The 16,888-nt window shown below is 47.9% G+C and overlaps 1 protein-coding gene across 1 annotated transcript in view; it reads left to right on the forward strand.

Annotated features, from left to right (window-relative positions):
- LOC119457682 (uncharacterized) overlaps nt 1-11,036 on the forward strand; it is a 79,207-nt gene extending 68,171 nt beyond the window's left edge. The window contains exon 29 of the mRNA XM_049670938.1: nt 10,678-11,036. Coding sequence (XP_049526895.1) covers nt 10,678-10,953 — 276 coding nt within the window. The 3' untranslated portion in view covers nt 10,954-11,036. The remainder of the gene's footprint in view (nt 1-10,677) is intronic.
- Nucleotides 11,037-16,888: the final 5,852 nt, after the last annotated feature.

A 16,888-nucleotide genomic window follows, 5' to 3' on the forward strand; every position in this document is an offset into this window, starting at 1 on the left:
GAATTACCAGAAGGAACTGTAACGCTGGTGTCTGTGGGAACTCCAAAAGATGGCGGCTTTGCCAGCAGAGGAACAACAGGTAGTTTACGCGGATTTGCCCTAACTTCGGCCTTCTGGCTTCAATGGTATCTATAAATTGATCAATTTACGCAATATACTGCGAGAACGCTCGAAGCCGCACGCACGAAAATTAGACAAATCCGTATTCTAGCATCATTAATTTGCCATGGTAGTGGAACGATCTCATCGGCTTAAGTGTTGCCTCGAGCAATTCTTCTAGGAAACTGGGACAGTGACTTATACTAGAGGTGCAGCCAACACTTGTTGTAGCGCCATATCTTGTTTTGCGTGCGTCCAGACACACGAAACCAATACACGAAGTCAACCCCTCCCGCACCCATGGGGGTGAGAAGTGCAGGCCGTGTTGGAAACGCCACCGAATTAACGGCTCAACGCCCCTTTTATTCTTCGCCTTTTCCTGCCGTATAGTCACCGCAGTTATGTTTACATGAACCAGTATAATCTAATCGGTTTTGGTGCTTTAGGTTTATATAAACACAAGCAGGTCGGGCCTCGGGGCAAGCGTTGAGGCAAGTTCAGTCAACCAGCCTGAAAGGAGTGGGTTGATGCGCCCAACCCGCTTGGCAATATTCATATAAAGTCGAGTCGGGACAGGTCAGCCCGGATTTCTTACTCGACCCGGTTGGCGTGCAGTTCGGGTAAAATGAGCCAAAGACGCGCAGCACTTTTCAGAATTATGCCACCACTTTCTTCAGTCATCTTCGTGTTAACGGTGAAACAATGCGTGAGGTCCCGGACGAAGCACAGAACTTAACGCACTCATTTGATGCACAGAACTTAACAAACGCTATTGTTATTCATATGTACTTGCGTGCTGTTTCAAGATGAACATGTAGCAACTCGCCCGTCTTACTGTGCTACCATGTATCAACAAGTTCTACAGGAGTCATCAGGATGCTCTATACCGTGACATAGCCAGAAATGTTTCTCTTGGGGGGGGAACAGGCAGCTGGGCAGGCCGCATGCTAACACAACCATTTCGCCCTTAAAGGCCTCCTAAACATCTCAAAGGAGTACCAACGTGACATTTTCGACTTTTCATTGCGTTAAGTGAATGGCTTGGACATTGAAGTCCCAGAAAAAATACTGGCAAGCCTCAAAGCGCCATAAATAACTTACTATATGTTAGCTTTCTTACGGACAAGTTACGGTTTCGTTTCCCAGGAGAGGTACCGTATGTGTCGTGATGAGAAGTCAGGAATGTCAGGTCAACACCCCGTTAGCCTGCCCGTCCCCCTCACTATTGTGTAGCGCCCCTAGCCGTGTGTGCAGTGCTATATCAGCGGACTCTCTCTGACCACGGTCGAGTACCTCGGCGGCTGCTCGCCGAAGCGAGCCGACTCGGGGTCAAACTCTATGTGCCGGAAGCCGTGGCTGGCTGGTCTGGTCGGTTCTTTGGTGCTGTGCTGGTACCGGCAGGCTTCGTGCAACTCCGCGGCGAGACTGTTGGTGCTGGCGTACTTCTGTGGCACGCTCTTCAGATGGTACGACGGCTTCAGCGGCGGCGGCGGCGGCGGCGGCGGCTTGTGCAGGCCCTGGAGGCTGCTGCTGCTGCAGCTGATGGAGCTGACTCGGGTGTAGCCCGATGAGTCGTCCCTCATCGACTCCTTGGGCTCGAACGCGGGATTCACGTAGGCGGCGGAGTACCGGGATCCGTAGGTTGGTCGGGAATCGCGGGCGATGTTGCGCTGCCTCTCCTTTTTACTGCAACGACAGAGGGCGCCACTTACTCTCAGCAAGATTGATACGACCGGATCTGCTACAGTCATAGGTAGCGAGCGGTACAAGGTAGATATTGAACGAAAAAAAAAAGGTTAAGGAGATGTATACACAAATGCTAGATAAAGAACATGTATATAGCATACCTGATTAAATCGAGCAGGCTAGGTGACTATTTGTCACCGCCCCGTTTCTAAGGGGATGTCATTAAATCATCAAGTGCACAAATATGTGTGCCTCAAAAGCGTGGACACAAAATGAGGAAGAAGTCGATAAACTTGGCAACCAGTACAGGGCAATTGAAAGTGTAAATAGACAACCAGGAGTCATCAAAAAAAGTGAGAGAAACAGAGACAGTAAATTGGATGCTAAGGATGGTGACAAAGATGACCATGGCGATTTACAAGAATGGCGATAAAGAAATTGAAAGGGGAAATCGGTACCGTAATACAAAGGGCAGTGCCTTGCTATTTGGGGCCCTAGTTGGTTGCTAAAGATCAGAAACATACTGGAGCAAATATTCGCAACACGATAAGGTGTGCGTCTGCTGCGGAAAAAAAAAAAAAAAAACTGGAGACAGCACAGCACAACCTAATGGAATGCGAAGGTATTCACCCAGTGAGACCCGTAGGTAACGTGCACCTTCCAGAAGCGCTGGGAAGGTTTGAGTACTTGTGGGGAAAAAATCAAGGAGGATATCGAAAGCACCGGATCTGTTACAGGGACAGGTAACTGTAAAATGTAGATATAGTGGTTTTAAGAAAGAGAGAGAAGATTAAGGAGATTTAGACTAAACACTAGACTGATAAACATGTATAACATACCTGATTAGCTCAAGCAGACTAGGTGGCCGTTTGTCACCACCCTTTTCAAAGGGGATGCGCATAGATCGTCATCCTCATCATACGTAACACATAATAACCGGACAATTGCAAAACATTTAACTACAAATTCAAGGAAATGGACGCAAGTTGAAAAATCTGGCGTGCTTACAGTGAAATAAATTGCGTTACCCTACGAATCACGGGGAGCCCTGGGTTGTTCGTACGCCTCGTCCTAATTCCACCAAACAATCTCTCCATTGCACTGCATTCGCTTCTTGGCAAATTTCATGTTAGCAACCCTGATATTTCTTATAACTTTGACCATTACATGATAACAATGAATGTTTAAGCCTGAATTTTATGTTTTGCGTAGCGTTCTTGTTTGCGAAAGGCGTTGATTACAAGAGGACAAATGTAGGCCAAATTTCTGTTTTGGATTTCGCGTCAGAACTCGAGACGACAGTGCGACGTCACAAGTGTCAAATTACTTTTAAGGCGAAAGCTTTAGATCTCTGTTTCAAGGGGGCGTGGTGAGGTACACAAAGTCACGCGACCCAAAAACTACCAGAAGCGAACCAAAGCATGTACAGCCGTGTATAAGAGATGATTAGTGACTAGCAAAGTTAATTAATGATTAATTAGTGATTGGATAAGGGTGGATTAAGGTGAATTGAGGTCGAATATGGTGTATTCAGGAGGATTAGGGTGGGTTAAAGAGGATTAAGGTGGATTAAGGTGAATTACAGTAGGCTTCACAAGGCTTTCGCCTTCGCGTCTATTAGGCGATAGCTAAGGACACCTGGGAATGTTTTCATGTCTGGGTTGTTTTGGTTCAGTTAGAGTTCTTCAAACATCCTAAGTTCAGTTTCTCGCTCTTCTAGAATGCAATATAATCCAACCTCGCCAATAAAAATTTAACTAGGCTCGAGCAAACGCCATTAAAATCCATGTCTTCACGGCGAGCTAATACGGTAACATTGTTTCGGTTTCACCACTGGTCTTTTGTTCTTGTGTTCCTTCGTTACCAAGCCTCTTCAAGAGTAGATTTCTTGGTATCGTACAAGAATAATTTACTATCACACAGCTAAAAATATTTTTCTCTGCACACCAAATTATGCATGTTGATTTTATTCCACGTTTGCATACTATAGAACTTGGCGATGCCTCCGGCAATTCTGCACTTGTTTTTGAGCGTGATCACGCGACAAACGCCGACGCCGAGAGCCCGGGCCCCTAAAGTGCTTCACACTTAGAACGTATTTTATGCTTTATAAAACTACAAATAGGACCCACATTTGTGCAATACAAATTCGTTTCATTTGCAACGGAGACTAGGTGCACTGTCCAACCGTCTATATAATGCAAAAACAAGTAGTTTACGCTCAGCACGTAGGTATGAACAGTGTGTAAAGTTAATTCTGCATGTATATTTTTTGACAAACATTCGATGGCTATTTATATAATTTACGGTGCGTGAAAAGGTAATATTGCAGGCGCCTTAACTAGCTGGCGCCACCATATTAATATGTCCCCACTGTCCCCAACCGAGGCTACAAGGGGAAGGCCACAATGAGAAGAAACTCTCGGGGAATGTAAGCCGCGTTTCGACTGGAAGCAACATAAGCTCTCGCTGGGTGAGCAGCGAAATGCGAAAAGGTATGACTGTTTCTGTCGTCTGCTTTTATTTTGAATTAGTAAGGTGAATAACTCTCGTTTGGCCGCGTCAATTTTGGTCATTCTTTTTGCGTTCACCGCCGGATAACACAGGGAACACGTTATGATGCAGAACTTGGCGGGTATAAAATAGGCGCAGAGTCCTTTAGTGTCCCTTTAGGCAGGAGAAGCGAAGTGCGATTTCACATGTTATCCGACATGCGAATTCACTTTTTCAACAAGTTCCAACAGTTGCAGCGGCCATATTTCCGATGCGCCTCTCGTCGATCCAAACGTCGCGTCAATTACCGTGTGTATCCTGCTTTTAGGTTTCTTTTTCTATAGCGGCTATCTCAAGTAAGAAAATTTGACCTCACCGAGGGGAAGCGGAGGCTCCGAATCATGTGAGAGTCAGATCCGCAGCCTGTGTCGACCCAGTGACGTTGCTCTAAAAAGAGTTTCGAAAAACACAACGGGAGCGACAGGTGAACAAGGATAAGCAGCCTAAGGGAAGGAAGCAAGGAAGGATTTGTGCTCGATGGGAACGCGAACGCTGGAAGATGAATGTTTGCTAGCGATGAATTTGTTTGCTTGCTTCTATTTGGGACAGCACCCCCACGTGGACATAGGATAAAGACATATAGGATTCAGCGAGAGTCTATGGAAGGCAGACCTGGTTCCATGTTCGGGGCTCTCCTGACCAGGCAGCGACTTGAGTATGCGGCAGACAGCCGCCGGCAGCAGGAGCAGGAAGGCGCCGAAAGCGACGAGCGAGACGCCCACGAGGAACGCGTAGAAGGCGCACACTGTGCCGGCGATCAGGAAGAGCAGGCCCGGCACCACCAGACCCAGCACCGCCTGCCGTAGCACCGGGTCCGCCACCGTCGCAACGCCGGCCGCGACGTCGTCAACCGGCGACGACGTCCAGAGAGGCCGCGACGTCCGACGGTCGTCTTTTCAGGACGCCTCTCCCGCTCCAGACTCCTGCGGAGGACCGGATGAAGGAGCAGGTCGAGGCATCAGGAGAACAGAATAATTGGTATTACTAGTTGCAACTAGTCCGGCCAACTAGTCTGCTCCTACAAGAGCAGACTAGTTGTTCCGACACTAGGAAGGACAGACACAGGTGCTGTGTTCTCGCGAAGCATGGTTACACAGCCTCAAATTAAATGTTCCAGCATGTATAGTAGGCTTCGCCACCGACACAATGATTCGTTAAATTAGAAGTGCCATATATCTTAACAGTGCAGTAATTCACATTTGTAGGGGAATCCGCATCCCTTAAACTTTTGCGGTTGACTGTACATGAGCTCTACAACGCAAACAGCATATGGTGTTGCAAGAAAAGTCGCAGTTTCGCCCGAAAGGCGAAGCATCAATTGCGATAGCAAATAGTGGAGAGCTATACGGAGTAAGGATAGTAGTTCTATCGGCTGTATAAACTTGGACACATTCGCTTACTAACTGAATTAACAAGCATGGTGCCAGCGCGCATAAGCAAACACTCGACGATCCCACACGACGACCGCAGACAACGGCTGTCAAAACGCAGGCGTGAGCAAGCGTAGCAGCAGCAGCGAGCGAAGGTTCGTGGGGTCTATCGCTTCAACGGAAACTGAGCGGTGAAAGCACAGCGCATACAAAGCTATGAGCCGTCTGCAGATCGCTTTCAAGATACAGTACGGGCGACCGGCCGCAGCCGCTCAAAGTGCAAGTGCGCAGCTAGTTGCGGGCAGAGTAGGAGACGCAACCCCTTCCTCCCGCGTTGCCTTCCCACTTTCCTCCCTTTTTCGCGTGTGAGACTGTGTCGCCAGTTCGCCTTGCGCCGTTGGTGCCGAAGCACGACGTCGCCCCCCTCCCTCCCTCTCATTCCCCCACGGCCTTGCGCGCGACGGTCGCGTTTGTGCTCCGCTGTGCGTTCGCTCTCTGTGAAAGCGCGCGTCCCTCGCGCGCTTTCACTCGCACATACGGTGCGCGGCGACGATTTTATTGCACTTGGACTTTATGCGGAACCTCACGGCGACGACGACGGCAAAAATCCGCTTTCAGTGTCCATATAATTGCTATCGCAATAATAGGTTCCAGAGTCGCACGGTTAGCGCTGGCCCAGAGGCCTGGAGCTTGACCATGGTCGATCAGAGGAGAGGGCCCCAGTAGAGGCGAGGCGATATAGGACGAAAACGAAAGTTTCTAATTACTTTGCTACGGAAAGAGCGGTCAGCTTAACAAAATGCTCGTAACGAAAATCGACGACGAATACGGCGTGTGTCGATTCACAGAAACGTTCTCGCCCTAGAGGTAGAGCGAATCGTCGATGTAAACAAGCGTGATCGGCATGTCCAGGCGGGAATATGCCATAGAGTTTCCTACAATTACTAGAGGCAACTCTGGCTCTGCAATCGTTCAGCCACCATGGGAATGATTCGTAGCACGTACATGGATTTGTCTGATCTTCGTGCTTGGGACTTCAGACGTTCTTGTGGCTTCGTTTATTACGCTTGATCTGGGCCTACATTGGACCAAATTTCAAAGCAATTTGTGTTGTTTTTTCTTAATGCAAAAGGTAATAAGACTCTGCAAGCACGCATAATTGCTGCCAATTGCAGTGGTTCCGCTTGTCCATGCGTCCGTCACGTAATGGCTTCAATGTCGCGCTTCTGTGCTAGAGGCCCTGTGTTCGAATCCTGCCTTCGAAGAATTTTAATAGCGTTTATTTCATTATTTATAGCGCAGTACTTCCTTAAAAACGATCACTTTGCGAATTCACGAAGCCATTTAAAGCCAGAAGAACGAAGTTTAGGCAAATCCATGTACTATAGCCATCATTCCCAGGCTGGTAGAACTTCGCTGATTGCAGCTCCTGTAGACACCAGCGCCGCAGTTCCCTCGAGTAATTGTATCCTCCTAACACCCCTTGTACAATACATTGCACATTGCCTTCAACTAACTTGAGAAATCCACTCGGAAGGTGATTGCGCAAAATATTCATTCTGGGTATGAAGTACGGCGCATGCGTAACCGTAAAGAAGGGGTTTACTCATATTCTTATCGTGTGCGCTTTCGAGAAATTTGACGCTGAATTGATCTATAGTCGCGTATACAACTTAAGTCTGCAGTGAAGCCCCGCCCACGCCCTCATAATCACCAGCCACTGTTCCTCCGCGAGGCTGCAAACAGTTCGTTCTTCAAACTTTCCCTGTTACCTAAATAAGGCGGTAACCACAAAAATAAAATCATGAGCGTGTAATTGTATACATTTTTATCATAATTTTTACCATAGCAAACATGAGTAGATGATGTAGATAGTGGTTACATGGAGGCGCAGATTTTGGTATCTATAACCGTGGTATTTAAATTTAAAAACGTTCATAGCATAACAGTACACAATAAAAACCACCTTGAAGAGCGATTATGTCCCATACTTGTGTTCGGGTCTCGGGAGGGTATAACACTCCATGGAATATGCGGGAATCATTTCGCGTGGACACACTGGTGTCGGTTGTCGCTCGTTTTCCCACACTCAACGTGATTCAGAAGGTAAGGCACGGTGCACAAACACACCGACGCGCGCGGACACGCCTGTTCATGCTCCACGCTCACTGTAAGCACTGTGATCTCGGCGCTTTTAACATTTCTATCAATCACAGTCGAAGGGCTATCAATTACAGTCGAAGCAAAATATAATGAACCCGGATGAGGCCAATCATTCCCTATAATGAACACGTGAAACTTACCGACGAATACTCGAGTGCACTGACTCGCCCATAGCGAACTAGACATTGGATATAACGAGCTCGCGGGGTGTCCGCTGCCAGCGCTGTAAGACCGTTTGCATGCCGCGAACAGGGAAGTTATTTTCTCTTCTTTTTTTTTTCATGCTTTTCTTTTGACCATGCATGCCAGAAGCGTATCGGAAGGGTATAAGAATCGCACTGCAAGCGTATCGAAGCGAGACCCTCTCATGTAGCCATTTTTAGTGCCACTGAGGAACAGTTCAAACATACAAAAAATTGCTGCTTATACTACGCGCAAGTCTTGTATACCTGGAGATAACAAATCCGTATGTTATGAACGCATCACAGAGGCTCGTTTAGGTTTAATCGTTATAGACAAGCAGAGTATATGTTGAGTTACCTGATATATCGAACTATATTTAGCGCATAAGCCTGTTCGTTACAACCGGATTCAACTATATACACAGAGCACTCTTTGCGAATGTCACCCAGCTTTGCACCAGTTAATTATTGCATGTACACAAGCACCACCACTCCGAGACCTCTCGACCCATGCACAAGGCTTGGAAACGCGATGTTGTCTTATGCCTGGCGAACCACGCTGCTTGCCTAGAGAACGGTGGGTGGTGAGTTCTACACTAGGGCTCGCCAGGGGCTGTGCAAGTCTTTTCGCACTGCTCGAAGCTCTCCAGTTCAGCCTAGTTGTCGCAGAGTGGTTGCGGAGCATGTACCCAAGTGGGCAAGGATTTCCATTTAAGGATTTTATTTTTTTTAGAGTTCTTGAAAACTGGCCTACACGAACATCATCGCGAGCCGCTACAAAGGCGCTGCTGCGTTATTTAAAAGGCACCGGACTGTGTGACAAGTTGTGACGGTACACTATGTGACGTAGAATGCATTAGTGGGACGTTGACATTGTGTATGACTACGTAGCGCCTTCACAGACTGTATGACAGCGCCCAAAGAAACAGTTCTGTATTGTGTTTTTGTTTTTCCTTTGTTTTCTCTCATCTTTCGCATCGCTCTCCCGCTTTCCCGGTACAAGGTAGCCAACCTAAGATATAATCTGGTTAGCCTCCCTCTCTTTCCTTTGCCTCTCTCTCTCTCTCTCTCTCTCTATCTCTCCACTTTAGGGGTTGAGGGTAGTGGTGTTGAAAGCAAGAAAAAAATTATCAGAACAAACTCGTCATTAATTCTGTCCTTCCGTAGCGATCTGCTCCTCACAAGCAGCTCAAACATGCGATTAGTCGTGGGTGTTTACATTTCAATGCCACCAAGCCACCAACCATGGGGCAATGCAATATTTTTAAGTCTAGAGCTTCCTTCCAAAAAAACTTCGCCTGCACGTTTAAACAACTTAAATGTGCGCTCGTTTCACATTCATTTGGCGTAAATGGCGTGAATCTGAAAACATCGTTCCTTTCGCTTTTCACAACCCCGCAAGCTGTCGGAGGCAGGAAAATGTATAACATGGTGACCTATATAGAGGCCATTCATAGCTGCGCGCAAGAACTGTAGCGTGTCCAAGCCCTGCACGTCTTCCCTCGCTAGATTTATATATGGGATTTTTCTTGCTAGCGCGCAGCGGGCCGCTCCCACGTCGGGACAGAAAGGCCGAGCCTCTCCGCCGCGTCGCGGGCCCGTTGGACAGCCCATAACTGTTCTTCGAGGTTGGGGCTGCGTAGAACCGCATCCCAACGTGAAGAATTGTTGCTTTCATCGCCGCGTAACGCGGGACACCGCCAGAGCATGTGAGGTAAGCTCGCTAAGTCATTGCATAGTGCACATGTGTTTGTTGTCTGAATTTCGGGGTACATTTTGTGAAGAAGTAGGGGGTTTGGGTATGCCCCCGTCTGTGGAAGCCTTAGTGTTAAAGCCTGAGGTCTATTGAGTTTACAATGCGGGAGGGGGTAGATCCTACGAGCCAAGTAAAAATGCTTAGTAATTTCGTTGTACGAGGAAGGAGAGTCCCGATAGTCAGTACCCCCAACGTCACGCTGCGCGGTGGTACTCGTAGCTACGCGGTTGATAATCCCTCGCGCAGCATTGTGTGCCGACTCATTGAGGTTGGGCGGGGCACCCTCGATCTGTCCCATGTGTGTGCACTTGTGTGTTTTTGAATTTATTTATAGAAGTGTTGCAGGTCACGTGGACCAAGAAGGAAGAGCAATATACGTAGCACGATACAACAATAAACAATGATAGCGGAAATAGTATATGATAACGGAAGTCAAAATGACAAATTGACACAAGCGCCAAAAAAAAACAATACAACAATAAAATATTAAATATGTGATTGATACTACCTGTAAGTGAAAACCAATAAATAATTTACACAATACCATCATATTCCTGTACCTATTCCCGGCAAATGTTTGGCAGTACGTGCGCGCATATATTTTCATTGTCGTAGGCGCGGCGTTAAAAAAAAAAAAAACACGTTTAATGTCCCCTTCAGTCGTCTCGTACAAAGCGGAGGGCGCCACTATTCTGCTTGACCACAAAATATTTGTACGAAGCGATAATTCGAATAAAGCGGCATAGCGCCAATCGGACCGCGATGCCACGCGTGTCCACCATGGTCGCACGCACGCGCACATAGAAAGTCAACTCCCTCTCTTTCTCTCCCTCCCTCCTCCCCCATGCGGGCGTGTGCGCGCGCACAGGTGAGCGCCCCAGCTGCCATTCGTCAGAGAACGATAACAGCACCTCTCATCACGGCTTTGTTGGCGGGCCCCGCGCGAAAGGCCGTCGACCTGCTGCTACTATACTATGCGGACAAACCCGGACCACGCACTTCATTTGAATGTGTGTATGTGTGTGCGAGAGATGTATGCATCTGTGCGAGAGATGTATGCGTCCCGCTCGCTTGTGTTCGCATAGAAAGGATGCGCCCCTGGTGTTTTGACGACGCGCACAATAGTCGTGGTGGTTGTTGTTGAGCGATGCAGCTACCGAGAGCGCGCGCGCGAGTTGCTTTTGTATACGCGCCAAGCGATCTACGTTTTGCATGGTTGTTTTTGTTTGTACGGTGGTGGCCTTTGTGTTCTCTTGAGGTTGAACAAAGAATTCATAGAGACAAGGCTCGTACGCCTCTGCTGCTAGATCTTTTAATGAGCGGCGCGTGCTACCAAAATACAAAGTCGTTATAAGGGTTCTGTTGCATTTCGAATCAGTTTCTGGAGCATTCAGGGGATTTTCTGTTGCAATGCAGTTGTATATGTGCATTGCAACGATTTCCGTCTACTTGATCTTGGAAAACGCGAATCGGCATTGTTAGAGATTCCTGTCTTGATTATAACCAATTCACTGGTGCACTCATTAGTGACTTATAGCGTGGAACACACAAGAAGGTTTCATTGAATCGAGTTGAAAATTGCATATACATGACAACCTTTGCTATCATTGCTATCCATGACAACCTCTGAGTTCTGCTTAATTGTAGTCTGTCATTTAGTATTTCTGGCAGTGTAGTCATGTAGCATATTTATCCTTTACACTACGACCAGTGATGTTTTTCTTGCATTGGGTCATTTTACGTGTGTTTACGACATATAATTCCATCACCAGGTTCATTTTCTTACACAACTTTTGATCGTATTTCGGCAACCATTTATTTAGCGTTTTTGTAAAGCTCTATTCCATACAGCAGAAATTCATTCTTGCAAAGCTTGTTTGACACCAGGTTCTAAACATGTCTAGATGCTATTCTTGTAGTTTTTAATGGCAATTAGCGATTGTCTGTTTAAAACGTGCTCTTTGTACCTGATAGTTGACCGTCTTTTTTGCACTAGTAAGTACAGGCGTGTCACCTAATTATACAGAAATAATTATTTCTGCTGTCAATACGTACATGCGTCTGCGTATGATTGTTCGATATTCGATCCGTATTAAAAAATGTGATATTCGCCCCCGCTCTAGTTAAAACCCCATGAATCCTGAATAAATCGCATCCACTAGCCGCAGCCATTACCATTTGAGGTCGAGTAACTTGATTCATTTCGTTAGGTACCCTAACCCTGATATAGCCTTTCTTCAAATTCAAGCAAATCCCTTACAAGATGTTTATAGAAATTCTGTTGCGTTTGTATGGCGTTTTTGTTGCTGCCAGTTGAGATACAATTGTGACTTTCAGTTGAGATGCAATTGAATCTGAACTGATCTCTGAGTATTATTTTGTTATTATACGACGTCCTTATCCTGCATGTAAGGTGAGAAAAGTGCTAAATTTGCGCGCTTTTCGCAGCGCTTGTTACCAGTGGCTCAAAGAAAGACATCCTCCTCGAGCCTCAGCACATTTTTGTTTTGCATTGACCACAAGTTCAACATACAAGTTTTTAGCTAATATATAGTACGAACGTCGATTCTAAGGGACCGCTGAACAAGAACGATTTGTAAACTCGATCGCGTATATAGATAGCTCAGAGTGGGACCTGCTCGACCGTTGAAAGTCACAATATTATGAAATATAGATATAGCTTGCGCCCGCTCATGCATTAAGCTTTCAAACGTTTGTCACTGGCTTGCCCCGCGTGCTTTCTCGGTGCACTGTCTCAGGAAGATTGGCTTGTCGGTTCGCGTAATATTGCAATATTGCTAATACACGTAATATTGCTGTGCGACTGGCCGCTCGAGGCACTTTGCGGGTACTCGCGGGCTTCTTTCACGCTAGAAAAAAAAATCTTTTATGTAGCACACATTGAACAACAGGAACCTGTATCAGGAGTTTTTCATGTTGCTTTACAATTTTCTCATTGACTCTTTTCATCTAATTATAATATTTGAGATGTTGAATTATTAATACTAATTATGTAATTAAGCGGAATGCAAAAAGAAGTATCTGAGTATCTCCAAGCGAAGCCAAACAACATTACCTTGGTTCTGTCCGGCTACGTGGCATCTGCATATTTTTAAATCTTGGTGCGTGATAGTTGGGACACCCTAGCTGTATATTATGAAAGCGCCGTGCATGCTCACACGGTTACTATATACACACTAACAAAAGATTCGCTCGCATTTTTCGGCCTCCGCGAATCACGATACTCATATCAGTACGCGTGAGGTAGCAGACCTCGCTATCCGTATATCGTCTCCTTTAATATTCACGTCCCCGCCGCCGCCTCGGCGGCCGGGTCGCTCTCTGCCAAGGACGCGTGCGGCGCTTCAGAAACCGTTGCCTTAATTGTCCACGGCGGGAACCACGTGCTCGACGCCATCCGGGGAAAATGCCGCTATAGCTCGCCGACCGACTCGTCTTGCATAACGTATACGCCCGCAACACCGGATGCAAGCTCGCTCTGCCGAGCCGTTTATGTCATCTACCTGCTGGCTGTATCGCGCCCGCTATGCACAGCGCACTCGTTCACGACAGGCGCGGCCATGCCGCAAAGCACAGACGTGTGCGGAGCCTGCACCGCGCCCACCGCGCGCCAGCCGTTCGTCGTCGGTTGCGGCCAGTGTCTGAGGCAGTTCCACTGCAAGTGCGTCGGCATCAAGGACGAGGACCACGACCTGGTCGTCGGCACCTTCAAGTGCTTCACTTGCACGAGGCGCCACGACCCGGAGCGCGCCGCTGTCCTGGGCGGCTCCGGCACGGCGGTTGCCCGCGGGCCGCCTCGGCCCGAAGCCGTGCCGCCGCCGCCGGCGGCCGGCGACTCCGAGTTGCTCCAAGTGGTACGTCTTCTGTGTCGAAAAATTGACGCGATAGCAGCTGACGTGCGTTCGCTGAAGGATGACAACGCATTTCTTCGTGCGCAGCTTGTCGAGAAGAATGCCCAAGACCAGCTGCCCCTTTCTGTCCAAAGCAAGAAGGGCCTGCTCTGCCGAAAAATTGACTCGGCAGCCGCGGAACTGCGTTCGTTCAGTGGCGGGAACGAAGTCCTTTGTTGCCCGCTCGATAGAAAGAACGTCGAAGACCGGCAACTACCCGTTCCACGCGCCGGCAAGGGCGTGGTCTGCGTGGGCCAAGGAGAGAGCGCGCCACGGGACGATCGTGAACTGCATCGACAAGTAGCTCTTCTCCGCCGGGACGTTGACGCACTAACGAGCGACGTGCGCCTGCTCAACAGCGAAAGTGAGTTATTCCGGTTGCACCTCGCCAGAACCACCGAAGTGCTGGGAAAGATCGCACTCGGCTTGGAGGAAAAACGGCCGCCTTCGCTTCCAATCGCTGCGGTGAGCCCGAAAACTTACGCGGCCGCTTTGCGAGGCGACGCCCGCCATTGTGTCGGAGGAACGGTTACCGAGAGGCCTTCGTCAGCCAGAGAGCTCTCGCCCATACGTAGCGAACCGGAACCTTCGCACGAAGAGAGCCGCCACGATTCTCCCGCCTTGCGAAAGGCTTCTCGTCGCTCGTCAGCCGCGCAGAACTTCAGGAAGCCCGGTGGTCTTGCAGCAGCTCGACGAGGCCGCAAGTTGCAGTCTTCTGTGGGAACGTGCCCCAACAGCAAGCTGCTGTCCGCAGCTCCCAAGCGTACCGCTCGTCGAGCGCTCTTCGTCTCCCGTCTTCACCCGTCGACGACGTCCAAGAGCGTCTCCGACTTCGTCAACGGCGTGACGGGCGGTGCGCGATCGTGCGTGTGCACGAAGTTGCCGTCCAAGCACGACACCTACTCCTCGTTCCACGTGGCCGTGGACGAGACCGACTTCGACGGTCTCCTGAGGGCCGAGTTGTGGCCCGCGGGTTGCCTGTTCCGACCGTTCTACGGCGCTCTAAAGGAAGGCGGCGGCTCTGCCACCGACATCGCGATGACGGAGAAGTCACCTTGAGCTTATGCCTTCTCGGATCCTGAGCTGAAGTGCGCTCAGCGAACCATCGGCGCAATGAACTATTGCTTGTATGTGCGAGTGTCGAGGCTGTGTTTGATACCGAGTAAGCCGTTTCTTTTGCTTTGACTTAGATATGGTTTCCTGACTGGCTTCATTTTGGATTTTTGTGCTCATTACAGCAGTTGTAAGAACTGTCTATTATTTGTAAAGTGTCCTATCAGAAGACATTGAAGGGTTTCTGCCTTTGATTAATATACATGCGCGTAGTTTTAAATATAGTCGTGAATATAGTATATAGAGAAGATTTGTTTCGAGTACATGTATAGAAAATACCTGATATATTCGGACACTTGTTTTTTGTTCCCATTACAAGGAGTTGTATGTAAGTCCTACCTACTGTTAGTAAAGCATCCTGTCAGAAAACGTCGATGTGTTCCGATAATGACTTTTTTTTTAATCACACGGTTTGCCATTCGGCATGGTACTGTATAAATAAATGCGCGCAGTCCTTCTTTGAGCACAAGCTACATAAATAGCCCGCAGAACTATCACCGATAATGAGCCGTTCGTAGTCTTTGGGGCTTGCTGTTTGTATCCAAGGCACTTCTACGCACTTCTTTTTTTCCTCTTGTGGTGTTTAATTGTCACTGGACACAGGGTGGGGGATATTCTGTAAGTGTCCACCTAGTGGACATGTCCATTTCGTCTGCTGCTTATGTGCTGATTGGCCGGGGGTGCCTGTCTCCTTCTGACGCGTACCCCAGCCCAGCCAATCGGAACTTCAGCAGCAGACGAAATGGACATGTCCACTAGGTGGACACTTACAGAATGCCCTCCCAGATGTCGAACATCCGTTGCAGACGAAAGGGCAGAGCAGTTCGGGCATTCCACAGGATCTTCAGGTTCTGTGCCCCATGCCCCCAGGTTACGGAAGGGATATGGGCCGCCCCAGCCCGAAGCCCGACGAGGCTTCCTCCGCCAGAGTTAGATTACGAGAAAGGGAGCAGAGGCATTCGGGGGGCTTAGAGTTCGTGTGTCCCGTCGGTGAAGAGATTTTCGGGCTATAAATATGAAGCGGGGACCGAAGGGAATGGAAGGGAAGTAGGTGGGTTCTCCGGCGAAGAAGGAGAGTGGCTGATCTTGTTGCCTCTATTATTTTAGTGGTTGTGACAGTGACCCGGCACTCAGTGGACTTCAATGGTAAAATACGATGACATGCGAAGTCCGTGAATCTCTTCACATATACACATAAAAAAAGGAAAACTAGTTTCGACTACTTCAAAGCAGTGAGCAAGTCGCCACAGATCTCGACGACGTCAATTTTTATGAAAGTTATGAACAGTTATGATGTCATCGTGGATAGGCTGCAGCTCAAGTAATTAAAGATATGTTGTTTCGGCCACGGTAACTGCGAGCGTCCTGAAACCGGGGAGTGTCCAACTGATCGCTGTTTACTTCATCATTCCTATGGATACGCGTAGCTTTAAATATACAGGGTGTTCAAAATTAAGCTTTACAAAATTTTTAAAAATCACCTGTGGCAGGTGATTTTAGCAGGTGACAAAAATTCACTAATTAACTTCTTAGTTATTTACTTTACGACACATATTGCAATTTACGCATTGTAGCCGGTGAGCTTGTCAGGCGTATCCACTTGGAATGAATTTCCAGAATTACACCAGTTTGGAGATATGCGCCATCAAACTCGCCATAAAAATGCACTGTTGTTCCACTTACTTTCTATGCATCCTTTCTCTCTCTCTCTTACCAAAATGCTTTTTTATACATTGAAGCACAAAAGTAACTGGAACGCCCACGTATTTCGTCCCACACATTGGGAAATATCTTCAAACTGGTGTCATCCTGGAAATTCATTTCAAGTGGATGCGTCTTGCAAACTCACCGGCTACAATTCGTAAATTGCAATATGTGTCGTAAAGTAATTAACTAAGAAGTTCATTAGTCAATTTTTGGTAATTAGTTGAATATGCGTTTCGTCTTCTCGTGCTACTAATGTTCGCCTCTTTGAATAGACCAGCTCAACGATAAGAATTACACTACCTGCCACGGGCGATTTTTTTTAAATTCCGTATAACTTAATTTTGAACA

This window comes from Dermacentor silvarum, chromosome 7 (assembly GCF_013339745.2).
Source record: "Dermacentor silvarum isolate Dsil-2018 chromosome 7, BIME_Dsil_1.4, whole genome shotgun sequence".
NCBI lineage: Eukaryota > Metazoa > Arthropoda > Arachnida > Ixodida > Ixodidae > Dermacentor > Dermacentor silvarum.